This window comes from Falco punctatus (genome assembly GCF_963210335.1).
Source record: "Falco punctatus genome assembly, chromosome: 7".
In the NCBI taxonomy this organism is placed as follows: Eukaryota; Metazoa; Chordata; class Aves; order Falconiformes; family Falconidae; genus Falco; species Falco punctatus.
Window position 1 is genome coordinate 50,002,397 of NC_137587.1, and position 27,146 is coordinate 50,029,542.

The following is a 27,146-nucleotide window of genomic DNA, read 5'->3' on the forward strand; positions in this document are numbered from 1 at the left end:
TGGACTCCATACAGAAGGCAGGGGAGGAAGCTTTCTTTAATTAAAAGCATATGTTTTGTTTACTTTTCAGAAATAATAACAGAGCATTAGAGTAGAAGAATGGTGGGAAAAGAACATGCAGAGCAACCCTAAGAATACAACAGCTGTAAAGGATGATGCGGTAAGCAAGACGAGAAGAAAGTAGTCTGAAATAGGAAGTGTACTGATGTCTTGGAGAAGACTGCAACTAAGACATAAACAGTTGCACTTACTAGAGTTTCTATGTATTTTTAAAGGCATATCAAATTATACAGAAATCACTACAATCAGTATAATTTGTTTAAATTTTTTGAGATTTTTCATGACAAGTTACTGTTTTCAGTAATGCACAGGTAGAAGCATGAGATAATTTGGGGTTTACTACATGGGAAATATGAAAGAATCTTTTTTTTCTTTCACTGCAGAGAATATGAGATAATCATAGGGGTTTTAGTGTGAGGCAATACTATGCGTTTTTCGCAGGATTGTCCTTTTTCACGAGATTGCCCCCGAGGAGCTGAGGGCTGTCTTGGCTCTGTAGTTTCAAAATTTATACCTGTGATACGTGTCCAGAATTGTCTTGTTTCAGATACACTTACCAGATGGGGGGGGGGGGCGGGGGAAGTACCTTTCTCCAGCTAATACTGACTCTTCTTTCTTTTCTCCTTTTTTTTTTTAATAGTAAGAAAACATAAAATGAGGTACCACTGCTAGTATATTAGCCAGCTTCCTGACACAATATTTTAATTCAAATTAAAAGAAAATATTAAGAAAAGAGATTGGTAATGGTTAAAAGAAGTTTACTAGGCAGAGTATTTACCTTTTGTTCAGTATACGTCCCTAATATTAAGCAAGACACTTTCCTTGATGGTTTTATTTTGTCTTGCTTCCTTCTGAAAATCTCGCTGCTGAGGGAGATTTAAACCTTACTTTACATTTTCCAGTTGATATTTCAGATACTAGAATTCAGGAATTTTATTCATCAGGTCCATTCTTGACACAAAATATTATCCAGACAGGGGTCTTGGCTGAACAAGTGCTTCCTTCTCTAAAAATGTATTTGTTTTATTCACGTAACCATTTGTTAATCACACCAGTATATTATATATCACTGTCTGGTTCCTCACAGGATTCTCTTTCTCAGATGAAGACAGACCAAATGACACGGTCCATCTCTCTTTCTGCCTTGACAACAGAAAGAGACTGTCCGGTTAGTCAGAGGCATAGAAAATATGAACTGAACCATTCTCTTTTCAACTCATTCCTAGCACTGGAGGTTGAAACCAGCAAAAATCAGACACGTTTCCATAATGGCACATCACCTAGCAGCTCATTATATGGGATTTATAAGGTTGTATTGAAGAGAAAATTAATTGAGAAAACTTCAGTAATTGCAAAGGGAGAAAATGCAGGATACAGATTTCCTATCTCTGAAATAAACAATCTGGACATGTATAAAAATACAGGTGCAAAGAAAATGTTGAATAACCTTCTGTTTCTAGGGTGTCTACTCCATGCTGTAGTGTCAGAAAACATAGCGTGTATTTTCTATCAACGTAGACAAAATTACCACAAGACAGAGAAGAAGAGACATGCTTTTACAGTGTGTAAGGTAAGAAGTCAAAGGGAAAACCATATTGTAATAACATGTAGAAAACAAAACAGAAAAATACATTACCTTCTGAGAACTCATGACAGAGAGGTTAAAATCCAAGTTAACACTCAGCATCTAAATGGAGAATCTGAGGGCACCAAGTCAAGTAGAGGACCTGATCCAGAGATTAAGTTATACGAAGCACTGAAAGATCACTTTCTCCCCAAATTAACTGATCTGTTATATTATTTTCTGGACTTCAAACCTTTAGCAGGTACTCCGAAGGAAGCTGATAATACTGTTTTAAAGGCTGGGAAACATAAGAGTGATTTTTCATCACAGAAGGACATGCCACTGCTAAATAGAGAGCTTAGGAGATCTATGGCAGTACTGACAGCTACACTGGAATCAGTATTACCTCAAGTACTTTGCACAGCCTCGGTGGAAATTAGTCAGAGACAACTGCTGTTTGGTAACTTCCATATGTTACCGCTCATGAGACATTCAGACTTAATGAAGTTTGGTATACTGTTTTCATTGAAGAAGGAAAAGGCTTGTGGTTACCTTAAGTGGAAATTCTGGAAGGAAATATTAATAGAAGATGTAAGAGATAAATGGACTGAAGTTGTAGTCTATAAACTCTTAGAACCCTCTCAGCTTCCTAGACAGACATAGCAGAGTTACTCACTGTTACCAATCTTGTTTGCGTTATTTGGGAAACAAGTTGTACAAAATGTGAGGACGAATAAACTAAAACCATGTTTAAATGCAAACAAGTTGATTTATGAAACAGTGTTATCTTTGAAGGAAGTCCTATTAGTGATTCAGACTGCTTCACACCCATTGCATCTGAGAACATTTCAGCTTCTAAAATTAATTCTTTCAGTTCACAAGCTTTGTGAATATGATGATCAGGTCAAAATGAGGTCAAGCTACAAATTCATGTTAAGGTGGTCGAAAGCCACAGAAACTACAGGGTAGCCAACATTACATATAATTTAATAAAATACTACAAGACTCCCTAGCAATACTTGCTTACATAACTAAGCAAGTAGTCCTGTGAGCAATAAAGCTAAGGAAACACCAGTTCCAGTGGATCAGTTCATGTGGTTGGAGTCACTGGAGTACAAAAACAGTGTTAGGTGTATATGCAGGGATGAGTAATAAGGTTTCTCTTCCCTGCTTGACTCCTGACTTCATGAAACGCAAGATCTCATGTCTTTAAAATTACCTCTCCACCAGTTGAAAGGTTACGGAGGGAAGAACAGCGGAAAAGACCAGTTTCCTAGGAACCTCCACTAATATGATTACACAACAATTTATTAATAGTCTTACGGCAAAAATTCTTTTATACCTGAGGATCATGTTTTCCCTCCAGAATCTTGTAGTAATGGTCTCTTCATAATGTTTTGCAAAACCCTTTTGATCACTTGCAGAATGAAATGCCAGCCATTAGCAGGAAATCTCTTTATAGACCTAAGTAAGAATTTGCTTATGTTACTGAGTATGCAATTTTTTTTCATTAGTAGCCCAAACACTGGGGCAAAGTAAAATGAAAGAAGAAGGAATGGCTCTCCAAAGAAAACAAGAGGATTTCTCTGTGCTGCGTAGTCTTTTGATTTATATTGTTAAATATTAAGCGGGAAGACCAACAGGAAGTCCGTTTGATACCACTTCCCATTTTAAAGGTACCTTCGATGTTGTGTGACCCCTTCACAATTTACTGCACTCAAAAAAAAAAAAAAATTTCCTTCTGGCCCTGCATCTTTGAAGAGCAGTAGAGAGGTTCTGGTAGTATGATTCAGTTATTTGAAAATGGAAAGCAGAGGAGAAATGAAGGAGAGAACTTACCACAACAGAAACGGTGTCTGTGCCACTGCTGTCTGTTGTGAGCGTTCTGACTAGGAGCTACCAAACTGACCCGAGTCCAGGCAGAAAGGGAAAGCTGTGAGCTTACCTGAAAGGGGAAATTCCTGCTGCGTGTTCAGCTGTTCCTGTATCAGGACATACTTGCCCAGAAAGGGATGCTCAGGGACAGGGAGAGCTTTAGCCAGAGGTGGTTATGGACTTAACATCAGACAGCCAACTTTTCTACATTAAAAAATGAAACAACTCAACCCAACCCACTCAATTATGTTCCTTTGGCATTTAGCACCCTTTCAGATTTAAAGGACATAAAGCTATCCAGTAAAAACTGAAAAGACTGTGGATTACTTTGGGTAAGAGTTTTTACTTGTACTATGACCATATTCAGACCCAGGGATATTAATGAAGACATACCTGTTCAAGTTTGAAAAAAAACCCTAGAACTAAATTGTGTTATGATTCTCTGGTGATGTTGTTTAGATTACCAGGATGTGTATGTTCACTGTACCTCTCTCAGTTATAATGCCTTTTGTTGACATCTATATACTTAAATGAAGAGATGGAATATTCCTGTATCTCAGATTATATGGAATAACCAGAAGAATACAGACATAAATTATTTGGGTTTTGTGGTTGAGATCAGTGGAAAAGGCTTTTTTCAAGAAAGTACTGCAGTATTTCCTGCACTTTGGAGGAAAATGAGCAAAGAAAAAAAAAAAACCAAACCCAAAAACTTCTTCATTATTGTGTGTAACTGTCTGCTTGTGTTTATCCAAAGCCTGTTCTTGCTTTTCTTCCAATTGTAACCTGTTCAACATAATCTGCATGTAATGTCAGATCAGTTTCTTGATAGCACAGTACCAAATACAAGTTTTGTGAAATACCCATAGGCAGGTTGCCACTCAGTTCCATGTTTGGGACTGATACTCCACAAAACCTTTCGCAAGGAATTATTTCTGTAGCTAGCTAAGTGCGTGTAAACAGAACCTGTGGCTGTAGAACCTGAAATGGCAGGAAGATACTGCTGTTTTCATGCCCCAAATTGCAACTACAACCAACCTCTAACACTTCCAAAAGCACCTGTTTGTCTGTTTGTGTAAGATTTGAACCTTCTTTTTCAGTGTACGTTTGAAAGAGACTGTTTTCAAATTATCCTCTCAATGTATTTTACATAGAACTTTTGAACAGGGAAATGATGGGCTCTAAAAATGTAGCTGAGCACCCACTGGTGGCATTTTTTAACAGGGCTCTCTAGTTTGAATCTATGCTCTCCATCACAGAATTTGCTGCTGTTTCCAACTATTCAGTCATTTTCACCTGTTCTGGAGATTCTAGGAGAGTTCCTGTTTTGAGGGGATTAGTGTTTGCTCTTACTGCTGCCATGCTGGCAACTTAGCTAAGACAAGCTTACGTTAAAAAAGCTGTTTCTAACTCTTATAGCTGTGAAAATTATCTCAGAAAAGGTGACATGACTGCCACTGATTCAATGACATGAATCACTCTAAAACATTTATTTTGAGAAGTTTGTGCTACCTGCTAATCTCAGTGAGGATCTGTGAAATGTCATGATGACAAATTATACGTTGCTTTTTAAAAGCACTTGGAAGCACAAATCCCACTGATTTAGGAATAAAGTTTTTGCTCCTAAATTATCAAAGCACTTGAAAAAAATTCCAATTAGCTATTTCTCTGCTAATAATTCTAACGTAAGTATCTGGGTAATATTTCCAAATAATCCAAACCTATCTTATGCATCTCCTTTGGAACAAAAGGTCTGTAGTTTTTTGCTGTAGCTATATGTTGTCTGTTTAGGAAAATACCCTCATTATGTCTCGTTATGAAGTGCTGGTGGGCACAGAATAATCAGTACAAGGGTCCCACAGTGTTTGAAGTCGTATTTGTTTGACCCAAAACTGGGGTACAGGACCAAGGCACACCCCGCCGCCACCAGGACTTAGCACAATTTACCTTGCTGCATACCTTTGAGCCTGTAGTTGCAAGAGACGCATTCCTAGAGAGAACTTGGGGCTAATGCGGGGCCCTTCCAAACCAGCCTCTTCTGGAGCCTGTCCCTGGCTGAGAAACAGCTTGGGAACAGGAAAAAATTCAAGTAAGAAATTTGATAATTAGAGTCTTAACATTTATCTTGCCTGCTTTTGTGTGCACAAAATACAACAGCTGTATTAAGATGGAATGTATTTTAGAGATCTACCTCAGACTCATAACAGTAAAAAAAAAAAAAAATTCTTCCCCACAATATAATAATGAAAAATAATTACACGGTGGGGAAATAATAATTTTCTTAATATTTGCAGAGTGCTCAGAAATTACAAAAGACCCTAGAGAAGGCCATTTAAATGTACATGTTTACTGTCTTTGTAACTTAACTATATAAACTTCCAGACCTCAAACGTTACTTTCCTGTATCATTCCATTGAGTAAAACAGAAGTAGGCATCTGAATGGCAAGTGTTTTTTTAAATTGTTCTCTCATTTGGCCACAGTAGGGGTTCAGAAAAATGAGGCTAATACCAAACTTAGTGTCTTATATGAAAGCTAGTGAGCACCACTACAGAGCTGCTTCTCTGAAAGAGAAACACAAATAAGTAAACTCAACAGGAGCAATCTGGCTCTTTGTCCTCTCACTTTCTTACAACTGCATGTTACAGAAACATCCTGTAATGAGAGGGATTTTGGGTCAGTAATTTTAATATAAAAATTACAGTAATAATTTCATGTTTGGGAATTGCTGGTTTGGTCATGCAAGTATGAGCTCACACATCACACTGCTTGCCTATTTTTTGTACTTCTAAAACTTACAGTTCACTTAATTGCACGATGCATTAAGAACAAATGTGCAACGGAACATTATTCATATTCAAAACGTAAGAAAAAAAGAATGTCTTTTACCTTTTGTCAGCAAAACCATCACTTCTCCCTGCAGGTCTTGTGACTTTGAAAGTTTTTTTTTCTTAACAAAAGCAAAATCCAGTTGTGGTCACTTAGGGATTATAGTCTCTTGCTGGAAATGTATCACCATCAGCACTGCAGATTAATTATCTTCAGAGCAGTCCTGCTATTCACGTTTGCCCCAGTTGCTGAATATTCATTTAACTTTGCCTACTTTAAAGCTTCATGGTTGTTTTTTGAGTGACAGCTATATATTGCACTGCAAAACTGTCCATCAATTAAGAATGAGCCCTGCCTTTTGGTACATGCACTGTTAAAGCAAATACATTTTGATTTCACTTAGGAGTTGTCGTGGTTGAAGAGCAAATGGCAGTGTGGGGGCAAGATGAATTTGGATAGCAAAACTTTAATCACAGAGGTTGCACTGTTATCAATTGCACTACTTCCCTGTTGCCTGGAAGTCTAGGAGAGGCAGTGTAGCGATGCAGCCCATGGTTCTGGGCTCACCGGGCTCATCCCCACTCCCCGAGGCTGGAGAGATGCTGCTGGACTCTGTTGCAGGCTCTTGGGAGCTCCCCCCACAGATCCTTTCAGTACTGTGCTTACCCCTTAAGTGCCCTCAGCCACTCGCTGCCGATCAGCCTTTCCAAACCGCGCCTGCCTTCCCTGTTCCGCTGCGCCCACACTGGAGCTTGCCGCCTGCTGCTTTGGACACTTCTGGGTGCGTTCGCGGTGTTGCTCAGGATGCACGGCTGATCTACTTTTAACGCTTGGACATCATCATCTCAAAGGACTTTTTCAACCAAAATGATTATATGATTTACTTCTACTATAGCAAAAAGTTAGTTAAAAGGTCACAGGCTTCTGGTATAGCGATGCTGACTAGCCCTAACTCACGGCAACAGCTACAGGGATCCTGTCCAGTTACAGAAGTGAAACATTTTCTTTGCCTCCTGTTAAACATGCAGCTTATGCAGACAGAAAGGGCCAAACGTGACATTCAGGTTCTGCTGAAAAAAACAGGCATACGCCTCCCATGAGACTTCTCTTAAAATTCAGGCATACTCCATTTCCTTCTAAATACAGTAACTACACATTTTCCAGCTCACACCCACACTTACTAATCTACCCCTAGGTGGCCACTGGGAATTCACAGCTCATCCTCTGCCTTCTAACTAAAACCAAAAAAAAAAACAAACCAACAAAACCCCATCAACACAGCCACCAGCGAGGCTGTCTGTGCTCAGTGCCCACGGATACCAACGGCTAACTCAGCACACACATGCCTCTACCCCAGCTCGTCAGGCCAAATTCAGGAAAAGTTTTTACTAGACATGGGTAGAAGGTTGCCCAATGTACTCTTGGTTGGCACATTTAAAGAAAAATATCGTTACTTTGTTGTACAACATACAACCAAGTATTTTGGGTTTACTACACTGAAAACGGGCCAGCTGCCTGATTTGGCATTTAAAAGCATGATGAAATGGTGCAAAATTAATCTTACTTTCTTGTCATTCTATTATTAAGTGAAAATAAAAGGGAGGAAAGAATTTAAAAGGCCGCAAATGTATTAATTAGCTGTACTGAGGCTGCTGAATTTACTTACTTGAACCTTGCAATACTGCATTCCAGCTGCAGCAGTCAAAGCAGGCGACTGACGTAGAAGCATGGGAAAAACATGCAAAAGCACAGATCTTGTTTAAAGGCCCTACATAAACAGGACATAGTCAGATCTTGTGTGCCTCACAATTTCAAATGATAAAGCAAAAATGTTTTAAAGGAACTTAAAGATACCAGGTAGTCTTCATTTTTAGCACTCTGGATTTAAGTGTTTATAATAGAGAGCATCATGCTACAAGAGAGCCAAAGGAGGCAACCAGTACATTTTGATTGGGTAAACTTAAATACACAAAGACTGAAATTGCTGGTACACACAAAGCATCAAATATTATTCTAAACCCAATATTTAAGACAACTGAAATTCAATTCAAGGTGGTGAGACAAGTTGAGCTTGTAACTGGACATCTCTTTAGGTCAGAGATTTTTCTCCAAGAATAGAAGGCAAGGTACTTTTATGTATTTTCATCTTTATTTAATGAGCACTCTGTTAATTCTCTCTGAAGATTTTCATTCATTTTATCTACTAAAACTATTCAGTTTTGTAAATAGGACTCTGGGCAGGTTGTGCATCTCTCTTGAAATAAAATCCAGGAAATGGTGGATTTTATGCATCAGCTATTTCAGTATGCAGCCATAGTTTTTCTGGACCCTTTTTACATACATAAATAGAGCACATCCAGGTACCGTGTCTTTCTGCGTGTTGGTATTTGGACTCCAACTGCTATCTGTGCAAACTGTTCTAATTTTGGAAGAAACAGGCTTTCTTCGACTCCAGAATTCCATCAAACTTCATTTACCTGCAATTCTGAGCTGTACAGGGGATTACACAAAATGCAAAGCTTTCTCACAGCTATTATAATAAACCTATTCCAACTACAAGATTTGATACAAAATGACGTTATGTTTTGGAAGGGGTTTTGATTGCAAGATGTCCACCCTTCCAGACTTCTCTGCTTTCTGGAATGAAACAAACAGCTCACTGAAGCATTAAAAACATTTACGCTTGGTTTGCTTTAGTTGAACCAAGATGAATAAGGGTCATAACAGTAGTGTAACCATGCAGCAGGTCATCCTTTATGTCATTACATTCTCTTAATACGAAATTCCCAGTAACTATTCGATCACATCCTATTTCCCCATGTCCAAAAAAGCCAAAGAGGGGAACGTTTGGAAAAAACTTCCTGAAGGCATCCGCTTCCATATTCCTTTTGGTTTTATAATGCCGATATCCTCTGCCAACACAGGCAAACATGAAGCCAATGGTGTTACACTCCGGGATGTTTGCTGCTTTGAGACGCTGCATGGCGGCTTCTGCTGTCCTCTCATCGGCTACGTCCTGGTCTAACAGGACAGTGGCACTCTGGATCTGGGGCCCACTGAAAGCCAGCCCGACCACACCACAGGCATCGCCGGGCTGCGCGTTGCTACTGAAAGGCAACAGGCACTGAGTTAGAGAACGCTCCAGGGGCGCTGCTTCTGACCCCAAAACACTTCTGCTGTGGCAGAAGTTGGTTTCGAAGCAGACCAGTCATCCTGAAAGCCTCCCACAGTTCAAAACCAAACCAACACCTTCAACTCTTAGCACCTTTTTTTCTTTTTTTTAGCAACCTTTCACAAGGGAAAACTTTCACATCTGTTACCAGGGATTACGCATAAGCCTACCTCTCAAATACATGGAAAAGTTGGCGGTTTGTGTACATCACAGCTCTGTAATTCCAACTGAACTACTAGTTAAACCAAAGAAACTGCATTTGTGTATCAAAGCAGGGCAGCAGTCAGTAACAGCTGAAGATTCACGTTGCTTTAGGTCTCCTTGGGTGGCCAGGACACGTTGGTTTCAGTAGTTACCTCCTTATGCTTTATTACCAGCATGTTAATAGATAAGGTCAGCTCCTTATCTGGAGCAATGGTGCAGCTGCCATAAACCAGGTGCAAGAAAAAAAGTGATGTTACTGTGGAGTCCAGACCTACGCTGCCATGAGAGGAGCCCGTGGCAATGTCCGCCCTGCACTCCCCAGCACAGGACGCATCAGGGGGCACCTCGGGCTCTCCCTGCACGGCAGAGCAGCTGGGGCAAGCAGGGCCCGAGCCTGCCCTGCAGGGATCCCAGCAGAGGGAAGGGGCTAGTTAAGCTGGATGAGATCTAGCGCAGTCCTCCGAGTGCCGAGCCCCTCAGCAGCAGCAGCAGCAGCACACCAGGTGTGCTCCTGGGCACGGTCCTGTTCACAGAGCAGCAGCTGAACACGCAACGTGAACCAAGCCAAGGCTGATCGAGAAACAGAACCTTCACATAAATGGTCTCTGTCACGAGTGATAATTTATCAGCAAGGCAGAGAATAAACATAGACTACAATAAACACACATGGGGTATCTCCTTCGGAGTGAGTTCCTCCTAGTCAAGTTTCCAGAACCAAATTTGTAACAGTCAAACAAAGCTTCCAGCTTTTCTAGCTAAATCACAGTGCACCAGTTGTGCTTTACTGTCTTAAAACAAAAAAAATTATCATTTTACTACTGTTAAAGGGCACTCATGTGACTTAACTAAAAGGCGACGACTTTTGCAGCGTTTCTCCCATTTTAAATCTTTACAATTTACCCTGAAAAAGATACTTACGTCTCAGAGGTAAGTGATGTAAAGCTCTCCACTTGTCCCCCAGCCAGGATGATACTTTTCTCATTCAAGGGATTGACTATTTGATGAAGAAATCGAGTAGCTCCAGACTTCCAGGAGTTGTAGCCAAACAGAAGAACCACCCGGAGATCCGGGTTATTCTTCAGACCTACAAACAAAACCACAAACACCAACCCTCTCATTTTTAAATCCTGACCCCTGAAGCCCTGCTGTCCCAGTCTCTCCTCAAACCATACACCACACCTTCAGTCACGGCTTTCTGTTGCTGCCGCTGGCAAAACCAAGACACAAGCTGCCCAGGCACTCAGGAGCTGAGCTGCATTCCCCACGTAACGGAGAATTTCTGAGAAGACCCTAGCAAGGAAGACAACTGCATCTGCTTCCTCCAGCTTTCCACTCCTTTAGCAGAGCACCTGAGTTCTACCACAGCCTCTGAAGGCACAGCAACTAAGTTTTACTTGGCAGCCCTAACCATCCTTTTACAGATAAGAACCAAGCGTTATTCAAGAACCACAACGTGGTGAATAGCTTTACCTGAAAATTAAATGACATCAGCTAGTGGCTTATCCCGAGGTAGAAACTCTCATTATATCACCCTTCATAAATGACCTACCCTGCTGAGGGCACAATGTCAGGAATGCAAACTGTATTTATGGAAATATGCCATCTTTTGTTCTGCCTTTCCTTGCCAGACCACCTGACTCAGGATCTAAATGCAAAGTTATTTTGGAGAACAAGAGAAGCAGCCCCTCCCCACCTGTTTCTAAACCGTAGCGAAAGGAATCATTCCCAATGGCACAGATGCATTTATCACAATTTTTAACCAATGACTGACTGCTCAAAACCTAACAAACTGTTCCCTGTGAACAGCTCCTGAGGTAATCTGAGATGGGAACTCAAGATAACCTTAATACTCCAGAGAACGAGAAGAACAGAGATGCGTAAGTACCAGCCGCAGCCCTAAGAGCCCCAGCGGGCCCCGGGAATGGAATTTGTGCAGAAGCTGCTGGTTCCACACGTAACTCCGCACTGGCACCTAAAAGGGCACCACAACACTTCACAAAAGCCCAAATAAAGGGGAGAACAAGGACATACCTGCTTCCGCAAATTTACTTTCATCAAAGACCCTGTTCTTCAAGTCTTTAGAAAAATGGAAGGTATGAATTTTCACCCCATCAATTTTGGGAAACAACAGAGCAAAACCAGCTTCGCCCTCTTCAATTTCTTGAGGCTGATTACTGCTTGAACCCATAGGGGTAACTACAAAAATACAAAACCAGACAACTTGCATTCAGTGATTCCAATACTTCTGTCTACACCGTTAACACAGATTAAAAGAGGCAGAACAGCTTAGGTGATGTAAAATGTGACAGCTCATTTCCGTAACAACGTATCTAACGGACAGCTGGTGTGACATTTTTGTTGATGTTTTGTAAGGGCGAAGCATGTAGGAGTCCTGGCTGCCGATCAAGCTGCAGTCACTTTGGACAAGGAGTCGCAGGTACATCTGGACATTCTCTCCCCAGCCACAGCAAATGTAAAACGGCTGGAGAACAAGCCCTGTGCCATACAGCTGTCTCAAGCCTTGCTGCCAACTTCTGCAGGCAGGCAAACACACTCACGTTTTCAAGATGTTAAGCAAGCGTGTGATGACAATATAAAGCAAACTGACAGAAACATTGGGAGCACGTCATTGAATCATGCTAGCGACGATGATGCTTAGGCTGCAGGAAGAGAATCTGAGGCAAGAAATTAGGAAAAAAACTTTATAATGATAAAAAAAGTGAAGCACTAGAAAAACACTGCTGAGGGAGACTGTGAATTTTCCACAGTTGCTGTGTATGCCTCCTGCTAGACCGTAACAAAGAGGTACATACCGAGGCCGTCCCATGTAAGTAGTCACAATGTGACTCTGAAAAATACATATAAAGCCAAAACCCATTCAATAATTACACTGAAGTGCCAGGAAAACCTGCAATGAGCTGCCTGCTCAATTAAATCAACCCTTATAATCATAACTGCATCACTTGAAGCAAGAACTTAAGGTCACTCGACTTATCAGCGACACTGTGAACTCCTTAAAACCGAAGCTAAGGCTGAGCAAGGTGGGAGCAGGCCAGGGCGGTCACTGCAAGAGCTCTCCTGCTGCTCTGCCAGATGACGCTTTGAAAAATGGGTGAAGTTGCGATAAACTGGCACTGGAGCAGCTGTGCAATACGCTGGACACCTTCAAGCCGATATCTCACAGACTCACGCGTTTTCCTCCTACCTACAATCCCTGGGGTGACCAGTCCAAGAACCTGACATCGCTTTGGCAACAATTTTTCAAGTGCGGTTGCTGTTTCTTTACTGTTTCTCTTCCTGGCTGTTACAAAAAGAAGAAAAAAGAAAAAGGAGAAAGAAGTAAGAGCAGCACCGGAACCTGCCCTGCGGCCCAGCCTGGCCCATCCGGCTCCCCCGCCGCACCACAGAGCGGCTGCCCCGCGGGGCTGCGGCACCCGGCCCTACCTTTCTTCTGCTCATGGCATTCCTCGTGTCCGCTGAACGTCTCTGCGTCTGCCACGTACAGCACCGTGTGCGGCAGCACCTGCACCTTCTGCGGGGGCGGGGGAGAAGGCCTGCTGCCCCGCCCCACCCCCTGCCCCGCCCCACCCCACCCCCTGCCCTGCCCCCACCCCACCCTGCCTGCTGCCCTGCCCACTGCCCCACCCTGCCCGCTGCCCTGCCCCACCCCCTGCCCCGCCCTGCCTGCTGTCCTGCCCACTGCCCCACCTTGCACCCTGCCCCGCCCCCGCCCCACCCTGCCCCACCCACTACCCCACCCTGCCCACTGCCCCACCCTCTGTCTCACCCTGTCTGCTACCCTACCCACTGCCCCACCTCACCCCCTGCCCGCCTGCTGCCCCACCCGCTGCCCCGCCCATCCCCAGCCCCTCCCCTGCTCCACCATGTCTCTATCCTGCTCTACCTGCTGCCCCGCCCCGCCCCCTGCCCCGCCCCGCCCGCTGACTCGCCCCACCCCCTCGCCGCACCCCGCCCGCCGCGTCGCGAGTCCCCGCGCGTCCCCACCTCCAGCTCGCGGGCCAGCGCGCGCACCAGCGCGTGGCTCTCGGCGGGGCCCGGCTCCAGCGCCGACACCCAGGCGACGCGCTGCCTCGCCCGCAGGGCCCGCCGGGCACACTCCCTCCATAGCCGGCTTACGCTGCAACGCACCGCGCACACGCCGCGTCGGCGGGGCCGCCCCGGCCCCGGCCCCGGCCCGCCCCCCCGCGGCCCCGCCGCTTACCAGGCGGCGCGCAGCAGCGCCTTGGTGGGCAGGAAGCCGAGGACGCGCTCCACCACCTCGGCCAGGTTGCCCAGGACGAAGCCGCCCTTGGCTGCGGCCTCCATGGCGCCGCCCCCTTCCCGCCGCGGCGTCACCCGCGCGCCGGCGCTCCCGCCGCGGACTTCCGGCCGCGCGGGGGCGGGGCGGCGGCAGCCGCCGCGGTAGCGCCGCCCGGCGGCGGGGAGGACCCTGCTCGCGCCCGCCCGCCCGCCCGCCCCAGCACGGACACAGCGCACTGTGAAAAGGGCTTTTATTCATCAACTTGATGCAAGTTTACAGAGCAGCGTACATCGCGCCCGGCTGCGCCGCCAGCCCCAGGCGCGGGGGGGCCCGGCCGCCGCCGCCCGCCCCGGCCCCGGGAGCGCGCAGCCAGCCCCGCCGCCGGCCCCGCACAGCGCCCGGGGGTCCCGCAGCGCCGCGCCCCGCTCCCCGCCGCTTCTATATAAAACTGTTTCGTTCAAGGATTTCCATCGCGATTTGTGCCAATCACTTTATAAGTTCATTAGTTTACAAATGATTGCAACAACCCGTTAATAAAATGGAACACCTAAAAAGGTTTTTAGTATTTAAATAACTCCAAGCTCCACACTGCTGCTCTTCTGGTTAGGGAGGTTGAGCCGACAAGTAGCAGGAACAGCCCGGCAAGTTCTGATGCCCCAGTGGAAGTGACTAGGTACAAGGTTTTATTGGCACAGCCTTGCTCTGCTTAAAAAAAAAAAAAAAAAAAAAAAAAAAAAAAAAAAACAAACCAACAAAACAAAACCAAACAACAACAACAACAAAAAAACAACAAAAAGCAAACCAAACAAAAAAAACCAACCAAACCAAAAAATGAACAGAATCTAAACAAAGAGCATCTTTTCCAAGAAACAGTTCATATTCTCATACAGCCATGAAAAATGTTTAATGACTTAACATACACGTGTTGTTCCTATATAATTAATTTGGAAATACTACAGATGCTGTCATTTTTAGACCAGAAAAAACTACTGTGATTTGCAAGACCTGACATATCCTAAAACAGTATTAAACAATGTATTAAACTTCTTGGCTTTAAATGAAACGATACAATGCAAGTCTTCGCAGTCTGCATTTTGCAAAAGGTAAGAAATACACAGAAGTGTGTGAACAACTCACTCCTACTGAATGATCTTTAGTAATTCGATAGGCTGCTGTAGGGAGCTTATGCTTTCAAATAAAATAAAAAAAAAAAGGGGGGGGGGGGGGGGAGAAGGGAGGGCGTGGCCCAAACACGCTTAATCCATAAGAACAAATACGGTAAAGGCCCAAACTGCTCAGTCCAGGTACCTAAGAAGAGCGGAATGGTAAGGCTGTAACTTATACTTTACGTGTCAGTTGACAGATTATCCACTAACTTATCTAATAGCTAAAGTCTTCAGTACAGCTGTTATAGGGGCACTCATAGCTTGAGTCTGTGTGTTGGAAAATATAAAAAAGAGCTTGTTTTGTTGACATTGGTCCAGGTATACAACAGTCCTCAATGTTAGCCATCTTCTTTTGGAGGAGTGTACCAGCCTATGGAGAACAGAGAAATGCGTTAGGGACCGACATCGCTACGTCAAGACCATCTTTACCCATCTCACTCCCAATCAGTGGGAGACGGCAGCCTCGTGGGGCTCGTCCCTCCCCTCTTGGAGCAGGTCAGCTCAGCGAGACCCAGAGCGCCCTGAGGGCTAGCGGTCCGCAGAGGGAGATGAAGCATGCGGCATATGTTTCAGGATCACGTCCAGTATTCCGATGCAAAAGGTAAAAAGAGTAAAAACGAGTTTGAGGGGTTTTGTGGTAGCAGCTATCCCGAGCTGGACAAGCTGGACATCAATGGAGGAAGCTGCTGCAGGTTAAACAAAACCAAACGGTAGAGGGGCAAAACTCCCAAGTCTTCAAGCCACTCAGTGCACAGACATACAAGTGTGGCTACACGGAGATGCCGATGTACGAGCCCCCTCCTGCATAGCGCACAGCCAGGCGCACACAAGCATTTGAATGGTTTACCCTGCTCCTGCACATCTTGCTGTAGGAACAGGCTCAGAAGTGTCAGCTGAGTAACTTGTCTCCTGATCGGATTTGGCATGTTTTAGCAGTTGAATCGTACCTGGTCAAGTGTGCAGTTTTTTTCTAGCCACCTCCAGGTCTCCCATCTTAAATCTTTCAGACACTATTGTAAAAATTCCTCCGAATTTTTATACAGTGAATACAGGGCCTGGTTATGTTGTCCCAGAGAACAGGTAGCAGCTCTAAAGACACCTTTTGCAGCAGCAATAAATGCTGTGACTGCTTTGTGTACAGCTCCTGACGCAGCAGTAATCACTGTAGTCAAGGCTGGCACATAGCTAGAAGTAAACAGCCAGTCATGCTGGCTTTTGTAGCAAACTAAAAAAGCAGAAGACTCAGTTAATGGCAAGATCAAAATATCATCAAACTGGAAAGCATTTTAAAGTAGTTATCTTTGATCTTCCTTCCAATATCAGAGGCGGCATTAGGTTCAATTTTAGAGGTAGGGGAACAGAGATGCTCACTACAGTCACGCTGAAATACGCTCTCGTGTTCACAGTGATACGAATTCCCAGAGGACACTGTGTCCAGCCTGAACCAAAGAACATCATGGAAGTGGTAACTGCCTCAGCTCCCCCTCATCATGAGACCAGGGTACCGATTCTGCTGACTATTTTTACATAACATGTAAGCTACTTAAACCTTTTAAAGCCTCAGGTCATTTGTTACCTTCTCATCCTGGCACAATGAATGAAATTATACCTGAAGCACTTAAATACTTTTTTTCTGCAGCTGAGGCACCATTAACTGGCTTTTAAAGGGTTAAAAAACCCCACACATTTGTTTGTGTCTCCCATTTCTTTTGCACAATTTTCCAGCCAGTGTACTTCACCTGGACTTTTTGTATCTTTTAGTCTCTGCAATTTCTTTCTGCTTTATCTCTTCCTTAATGATTATTACTGCTAAGGTTTTGCCACACTGAAGCAAAGTCTTTCGAGGCAAGAGGCAAACTTCCAGCAGGTACTTCACTAACAAATAAGACACTTGAAAAGCTACAGTGACGATAAAGTTCCTAGATCAACTAGCTGAAAATGAAATTGAACTACCTTCCAAAAGATAGTAGGAACACATGGAACATTCACAAATGCTGGAAGAGTTGCAACAATTGTTAGTCAAGTTACTTTAAGCACTATTGTCTCTCTAGCGCAAGCTAGGAGAGAGGAACCACCGTTTACAGCCCTCCCAAGCCCACTTAAGGCACTCCAGCACTTCAAGTATTACTGCAGCCAAACACCAATTCCTGGGTTGCTGTGCAGACAAGAACAAAGTCACAAGAATATACATACCATTTTTCTCGTGTATTTGTACTAGTGACTTATAGGACTGCTGTGCTCTTGCTAGATTATATTGATTCTGAAAGGAGAACAAACTAATGTAAGAAACCCTGCATCTAGACGGGCAGGACTTAAAAACAGTTTTACGAAGAAACTCTACAGTGTGCTTGCAAGTAAAAACCATACACGGAGTTACAACATTCCTGGCTTTAAAGTACAAGATTTTCGAGACAAATACCCTTATTTTCTCATTTCTCCTCCATCATAATGACAATAATTTGCATACCCTGCTGCTGGAAAGATCCTTCTCTCAGAAGGTTCAGAACCTGAGGTAAGTCAGAAGTGTGGGCAACCACAACAGTGGGCTTCAGACAGTCTGGACCCTAACGCTGCCTTCCTCGGCAGGGTTAGACAGAATTGTGATCATCAACTTTCACATCTTTTCACTGTTCTTGAATCACTACTAAAAAACTGGCATCCAAGTGACAATTTCTTGACTAAAATATTTAAACACCCTTTCAAAATAGCATTTAGTACTTCAAAGTCTTTTAAGTTATGGTCTGTTACCAGCATGCACACTTGAACTGACTAATGATTTTGATTAACGGTGAATGGCTAGCTCAGGATTATTTGCATGTTATTATTTTTCACTCCTCATGAAACTTTGCAGGTGTTTAGTCCAGCAAAAGGAAGAGAACATCAGTGTATATCATCCTGGCAGTCAGGCTGTCATCTATAGCCCTTCTCAGAGCCAAAATTTCTAAGTCCTCCTGATTCCCAATTCTGATCCTCCTTCCCACCCCTTTTGCCAATACAGGGATAGTACAAGTCTAACTACTTTCACACTCTGTCCACCCCAAGGTCTTACTCTCCTCATACATTCATAATTTCACAGAAACACAGGCTGGTTGGGGTCAGAGGGCACCCCTGGAGGTCACCCAGCCCAACCCCCTGCTACAGCAGGGTCGTGTCCAGGCGGGTTTGAATGTCTCCAGAGAAGGAGACACCACGACCTCTCCAGGCAGCCCGTGCCAGGGCTCTGTCACCCTCAGACTAACAAAGTTCTTCCTCACGTTCAGATGGAGCTGCCTGTGTCCCAGTTTGTGCCCGCTGCCCCCTGCCCTGCCGCTGGGCACCACTGAACAGAGCCTGGCCCCAGCCGCGTGACTCTTGCCCTGAAGATACTTGTAGACGTCGGTAAGATCCCTCTCAGCCTTCTCCAGGCTGGGCAGGCCCGGCTGCCTCAGCCCTTCCTCATCAGGGAGATGCTCCATTCCCTCATCATCTTCACAGCCTCCCCTGGACCCTCTCCAGCAGTTCCCAGTCTCTCAAACTGGGGAGTCCACAACTGGACACAGCGCTCCAGATGCGGCCTCGCCAGGGCAGAGAGCAGGATCTCCTCCCTCCACCTGCTGGCCACGCTCCTTCTCATGCCCCCCAGGATCCCACTAGCCCTCCTGGCCACGTGGGCACGCTGGGCTGGCCCACGGGCAACTTGCTGCCCACCAGCACTCCCAGGTCCTTCCCCGCAGAGCTGCCCCCCAGCAGGTCAGCCCCGGCCTGGGCTGGTACGCGGGCTTGTGCCTCCCCAGGGGCAGGACCCGACACCTCCCTTGGTTGACCTCCATGAGGTCCCTCCCTGCCAGCTCTCCAGCCTGCCCAGGTCTCGCTGAAGGGCAGCACGGCCTTCACCAGTCAGCCACCCCTCCCGGCTTTGTATCATCCCCAAACTTGCTGAGGGCGCGCCCTGTCCCTTCATCCAGGTCACCCTTTTCCTGCTGATGTACTTGAAGAAGCCCCTCATGTCCTTGCCCTCCCCCAACAGATTTAGGACCTTAGCGTTCCTTGTCACTCCCCTGCATGTTCTGACCACGTCCCTATATTCCTCCCAAGCGGCCTGTCCTTTGATCCACGTCTCATAATCCTCCTTCTTCTGTCTGAGGTTTGCCAGAAGCTCCGTGCTTGTCCATGCAGGCTTCCTGCCCCACTTCGCTCCATTTCCTACCCGGGGGATGCACCCATATTGAGCTTGGAGGAAGTGATGCTTGAGTATTGGCCAGCTCTCTTGGGCCCCACTACCTTCTAGGGCCCTAACAAACTCATAGTTAACTGCCCGTAAAGTACGCACACGTGCACCAGACATCAAGATTACAAATATATTTGCATTTTGATTTATGACAATTCTGTCATCAAGCATCTTCTCTGCAAGTCAAAGAAACAGAAGCCTAACAGTAATTTAATTCATATACGCAGCACATTTACCTTATTGGCTCCAAACTGTACTCTGGCTTTTCCTTTGACTAAAGTGGCATTGATCTGCATGATGACTGATTCTATTGAATAGGCACTGCTCCAGCCCTGGAGAAGGAAAAAATATTTCTATATAACACGTACTCACTGCCTTTGCTCGCCTTGCAAATCTAGTTTGGAATGTGTGCTTAGGGATTATTTTTTTTTTCCACTCCTACGCTCCAGTTTCAGTTTTACCTACTTGTTCCCAGTTAACTTTTATTTTCCAGAGAAAATCTGGAAAGTGATACACAGTATTAGTACCAAGACCTTGCAGTAAAAATGAAAAGGCTGAATCACACATTTCCAAGACACAGCGAGGCAGAAACAGGATTAACTCCATTGTTAAAGCATTTACAAATTTTCAGCAATGTCACAACAGAAATTACAGCTTCTTGTTGTAAGCAGAAAAGATTGCAATCTAATGAAGTCATCCAGTGAGCTATGACAATTTTGCTTCCATGAAAATTACTGCTCATCTCTGGTATTGCTTTACCTTTCAGGGTTCACAAAAGTTTCTGCCAGAGCCTGCAGACATCTACTTTGTTCATTTACTACTTAAAGAGAAAGCCAATCACACTGTCTATGCAAGAGTGTCTATGCCTGGAATCCTCTGCATTCCCCACTTCTCCAGAGCTCACTTTGTGCAGTAGCAGAGGCTTCTGGAAAAGAAAACAATGCATCTTGCTCCTCAGAACTCACTCTTTACACTGGCTTCCTCCCAGAAATTCTGAGAATTCAAAGTTGATGTGCTCTCACTTCTTGCCTCTTCCTCAGACCTCTCGTAAGCCATCCAAGATCTCACACAAGATCAGCAAGGCAAATCTTGTGGGACTATTTCACCATCTTTCCTTTGGAGTGTGTAATTTATTCCACACAGGGATTCTTCAACTCAGGGGAAACACCTATTTTCATTATTTTAAAGCATGCTTTATTATCATCCAGATAACAGAGCCTGTGTTCACCTGTTTAGTAAGAAGTTCCATGCATAATGCACCTCCACCTAGGACATACCTAGAAACAAATGTGAAAGAAAATATATTTGACATCAGCAGTTAGTGAAAAAGATGAAACTGTTCACACAGCCACACAGCATTTTAAGCTCTTGCAGGCTAATTTGTTAATTTTTTTGTTCACATAAAGCTGAAATGCCCTTTAACTAGTAATATATTGTAACTAGTTAGCCATGTTATACTTACACACAGAAGAATAGCATTGTGAGACCAAAGGAAAAAAAATAATTCCTTTGCTAATGACAGTTAAAAAATCAGAAACCAAGCTAGTCTACACAACTGTACACAGACCGTGAAAAAAGGAAGGTTGCTTTTTATGGCTACACTCTGCATATGTAGTAGTGACATATAGTTGTAAAAAACCCAAACAAATTCACTTCTGTAAAGAAATTTAACACAATTCCAAGCAATGAAGGTATACCTATAAATCAAAGATGTAGACAAATGAGATTAGAAAAGAGCAAGTGAAAATCTGCTCTATAAACCACTTTCTAGTTTCAATCACACTTAATCACACGTTGTGCTGACTGGGACTCGGCAGTCGGAGCACCTGGTCATCACAAAACTCGGACTGAGGGAGCAGAATCTGCCACTCCGAGAAGATAGTCTCCCCTATGACAGGGGCATTCAAACAACATAGATCTGTACAACATCCCTAGGGAAACAAGCAGTGAAAACCTTCAGGGCCATTCTTTCTTTCGTTCTACTGGGAAGTCCAAGTAAAACAAAACCAAAATCCAAATGAGCTTTCTGGCATCTGGCACTGCTTGTTTACTTTTTTGGTAGCAGCAACCCTCAGGAACACTGTTTAACTGCACTATTTCCTGAAAGCAAGACAGACACACAGCAACTAAAACCAAACCAGATTCAGCACCAGCTATTGCAGACCACGATACTTTCAAAGGTACAGGTATCACCTCCTGTCAGCGAGAGATGCATAAAAGCCTTGGAAGGTGAATTTAATCTTCTTTCCATGGGTATATACAAGACAGCACTACAAATACGTTTTAGATGCCTGTTACAGCATGGTGTCCATTGAATTTAGTGGGTTTGTTTTAGCATTTGAAGAGTTTTTAGGCAAAAGCTTTACGGCAGGGTTACCAGCAAAAGTCAGTTAAAACTATACGACAAGTTTAAGGCAACCCAGGGATCAAGACCCCTTGTCAAAGTAAAAACTCAAAGCACATTACAACAGAAGCAACAGCGACGTTAGCTATCCACAGAGGACCGTTCCTAAACTTTATGGCAGACACAGATTCTTTCAAAGCTTGACACAAACAAAGCAAGTTAAAGCGGAATTGCACCCAGCTGTTTGCCTACTATTAGCTCATTGCTTGAGAAGCAAGTCTCGGTATCACACTGAGCTCTTCACCAAACTCAAGGTTACAGCTGCTCATGCATCTTAAAAGTCTACATGGTCCTCTCGAAACGTTCCCTGCAAACCCAGTCAACTAGTCTCAATTGTAACATTTTTACCAGAAAGTAAAATTTCCGTAAGGCAGCTCACACCTACCCTCCTGTGAGCACAGGAGATACCACTCGCACAAAGGGAGGATCAAAAGGGAAGTTATCCTGAAAAGCATAACAAAAAACAACGTTAAGAAACATGCCGTGACATTGTTTTCCTATCCAGGAAGTATTTCATTAGCCTAATTTGGCAAATCAGACTTAAAGCAGTAAAATTTAGCAGTAAAATTTTTCAGTTCTCTAAAAAGCACTTTTTCACAGTACTGGCTATAAAGCAGTATTTGGGAAGCTTTAGTGCCAAACTTAAAAGTGGCATTTCCACCACCACCACCCCTCCCTTTTTTTTTTTTTTTCTTTTTTAATGCTACAGCTTCATCTTTACCCAAGTAACAACTGAGGGTCATTTCAGTCACTTTCTATGGTAAGGTTCAAATGTAACCCCAGCATTCCTTCCCATAGACACATACCTTAAAAGAGAAGTTGAGTAAAATGTATTCTACACCTTCTTTTTCTTTTAAGACCTGAAGATCACTATGCAGTGGGCTATCAGGATCAACCCTATAAAAGAAGCAGGGGTGAGATCCTAGTTGAAGTGAATATTTTCACTACCTATAAATAGTAATTACTCTTAAAGAGCTCCTTTATGTACTTCTAGCTTACAAACTGTAATTTAATGTGAACTGTAAAAAACTCTGGCTCCCTTTACAAAGTAAACACGTTGCCATGAGATCAGCGTGGAAGCTTGCTGCAACACACTACATTCCCAATACTAATCAAGTGTTACTTGAACATAGTTTTAAAAAAAAAGGTTATTTTGTGCTAAATAGCAATTTTAATTCTCTTCAGTTCACTGGAAATGTATGTTCTGAGAAAGGGGGCAGGGGGATTTTAACAGGAAGACTGTATGATCTAGTTTTCAGTACGCAGTGAAACCTTTATGGAATATGTTATCATAGCTCTGTATTAGCTGTTAGAAGTAATCCGCATCAGCAGAATTACTGAAGCCAGCAGCTTCTACTCAGCAGAATTTCAACAACTGTTTGTTGCAAAATGCTGGTGTTGAGCAGCCTACACTAATGCAGACACTACTGGGTTAACCCCACCCAGGCTCTTACACCCCAGCTTTCAAAAGAGACGAGTCAAAAAAGGCCTGCAGCAAGCCGAAAGCATACATTAGAAATATGTTACGGGCTATTACAGCCAATCCTCTGCTGCAGGTGAAACCAACAGTCATCTGTCCCAACCTACCAGTGGGAAGGGGTTTCAGAAGAAAATCTCCCAGTGCCCCACAACCCATCGTATCCAGCCACAGCTTGTACTAGGCCAGTTCAGTTACTTGCTCTAGTAACGATACTGTTCCTTAGTCAGACGGGCTCTTTTCTCTCAGACGTTTAGCCCCTCAACTTGTCTGCACACACGTTTATTTTTTTCAGACACTTTTTGCTGTGACAAACACACAGTATTTCTTCTCTTAGTCATTCTGGAAGCCATTTGCTGCATGTGCTCCATTTTCTCTTTATTGAAGGTAGAAAATCAGACCTGTTCACGGCACTTGAAAACAGGTTTCAAATCCCTGCACAGCAGTTTGAGCACTTCGTTACAGAAGCGCTGAATGGACAAGGCCTCCTGTAATATGGCACAGATTTTTCTGACACACGTCACCCCTGCCATTTTCAGCTTCCAAACGTTCACACGTCTGTGATTAGACTAAGGAAACAAAACTGTGTTTCAGCAGCTGGTGACACAGCCATACAAATCTTACCACTAGGACAAGGCAACAGTTCCCACGGGCAGGTCAGCTACTGTGCTGAAACAGCTTGTGCCCTTGCACGTATTGACCATGACAGATCTGAACTGATGGAAGTTCTTTCATCCACTGCTATCTTCTGCAGCCACCCAGCCTAGCCTGGATAGGCTTTTCCTTCCTACAGGTTATCTTGTAGGATAATGGCAGGTGATCCTGTTACCAGGAATAATTTCAATATGATACCTCTAGAATTAAAGTTATTGGACTACGGGTACCACAAGGTGAGTTCTCATCTAGTACACACAGTGAAAATCAGAAAAGAGCAGACAAGTAATAATTATGCTGTACCTAAAAGTTTCAGTCCTATGTGTCTGCTCAACTGCAGAAATAAAGAACTAATGAGACTAAGACCGTTCTGTTCCTTCTTACATCGTGAATGAAACTACAAGTTGCATTTTCTTGAAATTAAAACCAAACAAAACCACAATAAAACCATCCAGACAAAAAAATTTCATCATTTAAGGCTTCATATTTTTGAGTAGTTTTGGAAAGAGAATTGAACAGTAATGAGTTACAGTAATACACACTGTGTTGACTGTGACAAGAGGGTTTGTTTTTTTCCCAGCTCAACTACTACAGTTGAATGTGTATTTCTCTATACCAGAACTGTAGCGATCGCACACTACTTTATATGTTCTAGCTAGAGATTCTCAACTGTCAGAAGCAAGAATCTCTGCAGCAATAAAAAAAATGGATTCTTCAGGACATAAAAAACTTGAATAACTTACTTTAGAAGCTTAACATGCCATTCATACAAGCTGTCATTTACCAGTTCCACTGAATATATCCCTGTAGAAATATTAGACAGAATTAATTATGCACTAAAAGTTTACAGATTTTGTTTACAGTATTACAGATTTTGCAAAAACATTCTTTGTTTTTAAGTACAAACACTGTCAGTAGATGTAAGCAATAGATAAAATACTGAGATACTGATACTGAGGCACATCCTTCCTTCAGGAAGCAGCAGCAGCTACTTCCTCCAGAAGTAGCAGAAGCACTTCTGCACAAGACAAGGAAAAAAAGTCCTTTCACTTCTATAAAAAAAAATATCCACGTGAATCAAAATGTTTTTCTGACACCCAACCATTTCCCCTTCTCCCAGCGCCCCTTCAAACTTTCCACAGCTACAACTCCAGCTTGCTTAGTGCTCAGTATATTTTACACCCAGTACATGACCAACACACTTTTAAAACACTTAACACACAGTCTGAGTATGCAGCATTATATCTCATGGGTTCCCGTCTGTACTGGTAGACCAGGACAGAACACTGGATAGCATGTGGAGCAAAAACCCAAAAAAAGAAGTTACTGTATTGGATGAAGCACATTCCCAGCAGATGACCAAAGAAACCAGAAAAAAGCATCAAAAGAATAGTTGTTTCTGGCAGCCAGCTAGTGGTATTCAGCAGTCGGTAAGTTTTAAGCACATTAAACAATAGTTATGCATTTCATTCAAAGGGAAGGATGAAAGGTTATCTGCCGTTTTCTCGTATGTTCAAGCTTCCTTTTGCAGCAGTTCACAAGCAGCCCAGGAAAAAACAATAAATCTTTAGCCATCAGACAAGATTTAGAAAATGGTATTGGTGATGTTCAAATGTCTAATCCCTTCCCCCATGGACTATTGATGCGTACACGCTAAACAACTATTATTAAACTTGCTCTTGTTAGCTGGGCCAATATTTAACAGTGTATCTGTTGCTGACATAATTATTGGGAAGACATACGCAAATCAGGAATCAGCCTAGGATTTTTGAAGGATATACAACCCATAGATTGCACTCATCACATTCTCTCCAAGGAATTACAGTATACATTTCTGAGAATTATTATTCCAGAATACATTATCTTGCCATTGAAACTTTTAAGCATTAGTACTTGGGAGTACAGATACCATTTCAAGCTGCCCAGACACCTTTCCTTCTCAAAGCATTCTAACACTAAGTAAACAAGGTAAAGAAACCATGCTTGTTCCTCCTTACCATAGCACCAAAAACAGTGGGTACTGCAGTCAAGATAATGATTTCAAGGTTTTTTTAAGTCTAGGACAACAAAGGAGGTCTGAAAATTTAGTCACTGTGCTCTCTCCATCTCTTTTAATCAGCAGCTAGTTCAGAGACACCACTCATTTCTGTTCAAGGATGAACAGAAGAAGCTATTAAGGCCTTTTTCCAATTTCCCAGATTCAACGATGTTATTTTCTGAATTGCCCTTAGTATAAGTGGACACCACGAATTGTATGAATTTCAGTTTGTACCGCTCCAATATAATAACAGAAGAGTTGGCATTCAGAACTCCACTCATTGTCAACTCCCATTAATGATGAATCTATTCCACCATTATATCCAGAATATTTTCTTCCACCTACCTCCAAAAGGGAGTGAAGACTGGAAGAAGCAGCCTCTCAGTATTAGATTTGCCTCCTAGCACAAGTATTAAATGCTTGTTAAAGACAACAGAACAAGTTACAGTAAGGATGCTGACAATATCCTAAATAACGGAAGATGACAAGAGAACTTCTCTCAGCTCGTTTATTCGCTAAGCCTCTATCCCTATTCCTGTGTTCCTTCCATCGCCTCAGAAGTCCTGCTCTCGCCCAGCATTCCTGTACCAGTCCCTCATGTTTTGCTAGCTTCCTTTGAGAAATAACTTTGGCTCCCCTCAAGAGCTGCACTGTCCCTAAACCAGAAGCTGTAAACAGGTTCTTCAGAGACACGTGCATAGTTCAGGACCGACAAGAACGCACCTTAATGGAACAGTGAGCTACCTAATGTACCCTTCAAGCACCCACATTTTGAGCTGCATAGTATCTGTACGTTCTCATGAACGGCATCAGAGTCGCTCGCTATCTTGACGCAGAAGCTTCTTAACAACACTACCCAAAGGGTGTGGGGGTTTAATAGTGAAGAGGTGTTATCTGGAAGCAGCTCATGTGTTTTTCTTAATTTAGGCAGTAAGAGGGAAAAAAAGTTATTGTCAAGAAGAATTTATCTGATTAGTATGGATTCCTGAAAGGCCTTTAAGGCAGCGAAGGGAATCAAGGTAGGATCCCCTCACTTCAAACACAGGAAGTTTTTTGGTTTGCCTCTCAAAGAGGCTGTCCATAGAGGTGATGCAGTACAAGCAAGCACACAGAACCATGAAGCAAGCAAAAAACTGAGATGAAAAGGCAGGAAGAAAAACAACGCCTTCCAAAACACAGGCAAATGTCTTACTTGTACCAACTTTACTACAACTAGAAATCCCACGTAGTCTTTGG

General features: G+C 43.5%; 3 protein-coding genes across 9 annotated transcripts in view; 1 reads left to right on the top strand and 2 right to left on the bottom strand.

Annotated features, from left to right (window-relative positions):
- NRG4 (neuregulin 4) overlaps positions 1 to 8,621 on the top strand; it is a 31,550-nt gene extending 22,929 nt beyond the window's left edge. For 2 of the 6 annotated variants that reach the window (XR_013929689.1, XR_013929691.1), the window contains exons 6-7: positions 71 to 160; positions 1,521 to 8,621. Coding sequence is in view for 2 of the 6 variants with exons in the window: in XM_080396888.1 (XP_080253014.1) it covers positions 71 to 90 (20 nt within the window). In the remaining 4 variants the exon portion in view is untranslated. Of the gene's footprint in view, positions 1 to 70 lie in introns of all 6 variants that reach the window. The other 4 variants (XM_080396888.1, XM_080396889.1, XR_013929692.1 and 1 more) reach the window with 3 other exon arrangements.
- FBXO22 (F-box protein 22) lies at positions 8,455 to 14,085 on the bottom strand. The gene is made up of 7 exons (XM_080396870.1): positions 13,926 to 14,085; positions 13,709 to 13,841; positions 13,148 to 13,235; positions 12,909 to 13,004; positions 11,735 to 11,899; positions 10,622 to 10,787; positions 8,455 to 9,434 (listed from the first exon to the last, which is right to left on the bottom strand). Exons 1-7 carry the CDS (start codon positions 14,027 to 14,029, stop codon positions 9,005 to 9,007), a joined length of 1,182 nt encoding a protein of 393 aa, XP_080252996.1. The 5' UTR covers positions 14,030 to 14,085; the 3' UTR covers positions 8,455 to 9,004.
- Positions 14,086 to 14,692: 607 nt separating this feature from the next.
- UBE2Q2 (ubiquitin conjugating enzyme E2 Q2) overlaps positions 14,693 to 27,146 on the bottom strand; it is a 52,489-nt gene continuing 40,035 nt past the window's right edge. For both annotated transcript variants that reach the window (XM_080396863.1, XM_080396862.1), the window contains 7 exons: positions 24,616 to 24,676; positions 22,548 to 22,638; positions 22,127 to 22,185; positions 20,566 to 20,614; positions 19,574 to 19,669; positions 17,324 to 17,390; positions 14,693 to 15,500 (listed from right to left, as the gene is read on the bottom strand). In XM_080396863.1, coding sequence (XP_080252989.1) covers positions 15,469 to 15,500; positions 17,324 to 17,390; positions 19,574 to 19,669; positions 20,566 to 20,614; positions 22,127 to 22,185; positions 22,548 to 22,638; positions 24,616 to 24,676 — 455 coding nt within the window. In that variant the 3' untranslated portion in view covers positions 14,693 to 15,468. The remainder of the gene's footprint in view (positions 15,501 to 17,323; positions 17,391 to 19,573; positions 19,670 to 20,565; positions 20,615 to 22,126; positions 22,186 to 22,547; positions 22,639 to 24,615; positions 24,677 to 27,146) is intronic.

Coding starts and splice junctions, on each gene's coding strand:
- FBXO22 (XM_080396870.1), bottom strand. CDS start 14,029: ATGGAGGCCGCAGCCAAGGGCGGCTTCGTCCTGGGCAACCTGGCCGAG. Junction 13,236..13,708: donor CGCTGGCCCGCGAGCTGGAG/GTGGGGACGCGC, acceptor CCGCCCCCGCAG/AAGGTGCAGGTGCTGCCGCA. Junction 11,900..12,908: donor GGTCACCCCAGGGATTGTAG/GTAGGAGGAAAA, acceptor GTATTTTTGTAG/TTACCCCTATGGGTTCAAGC.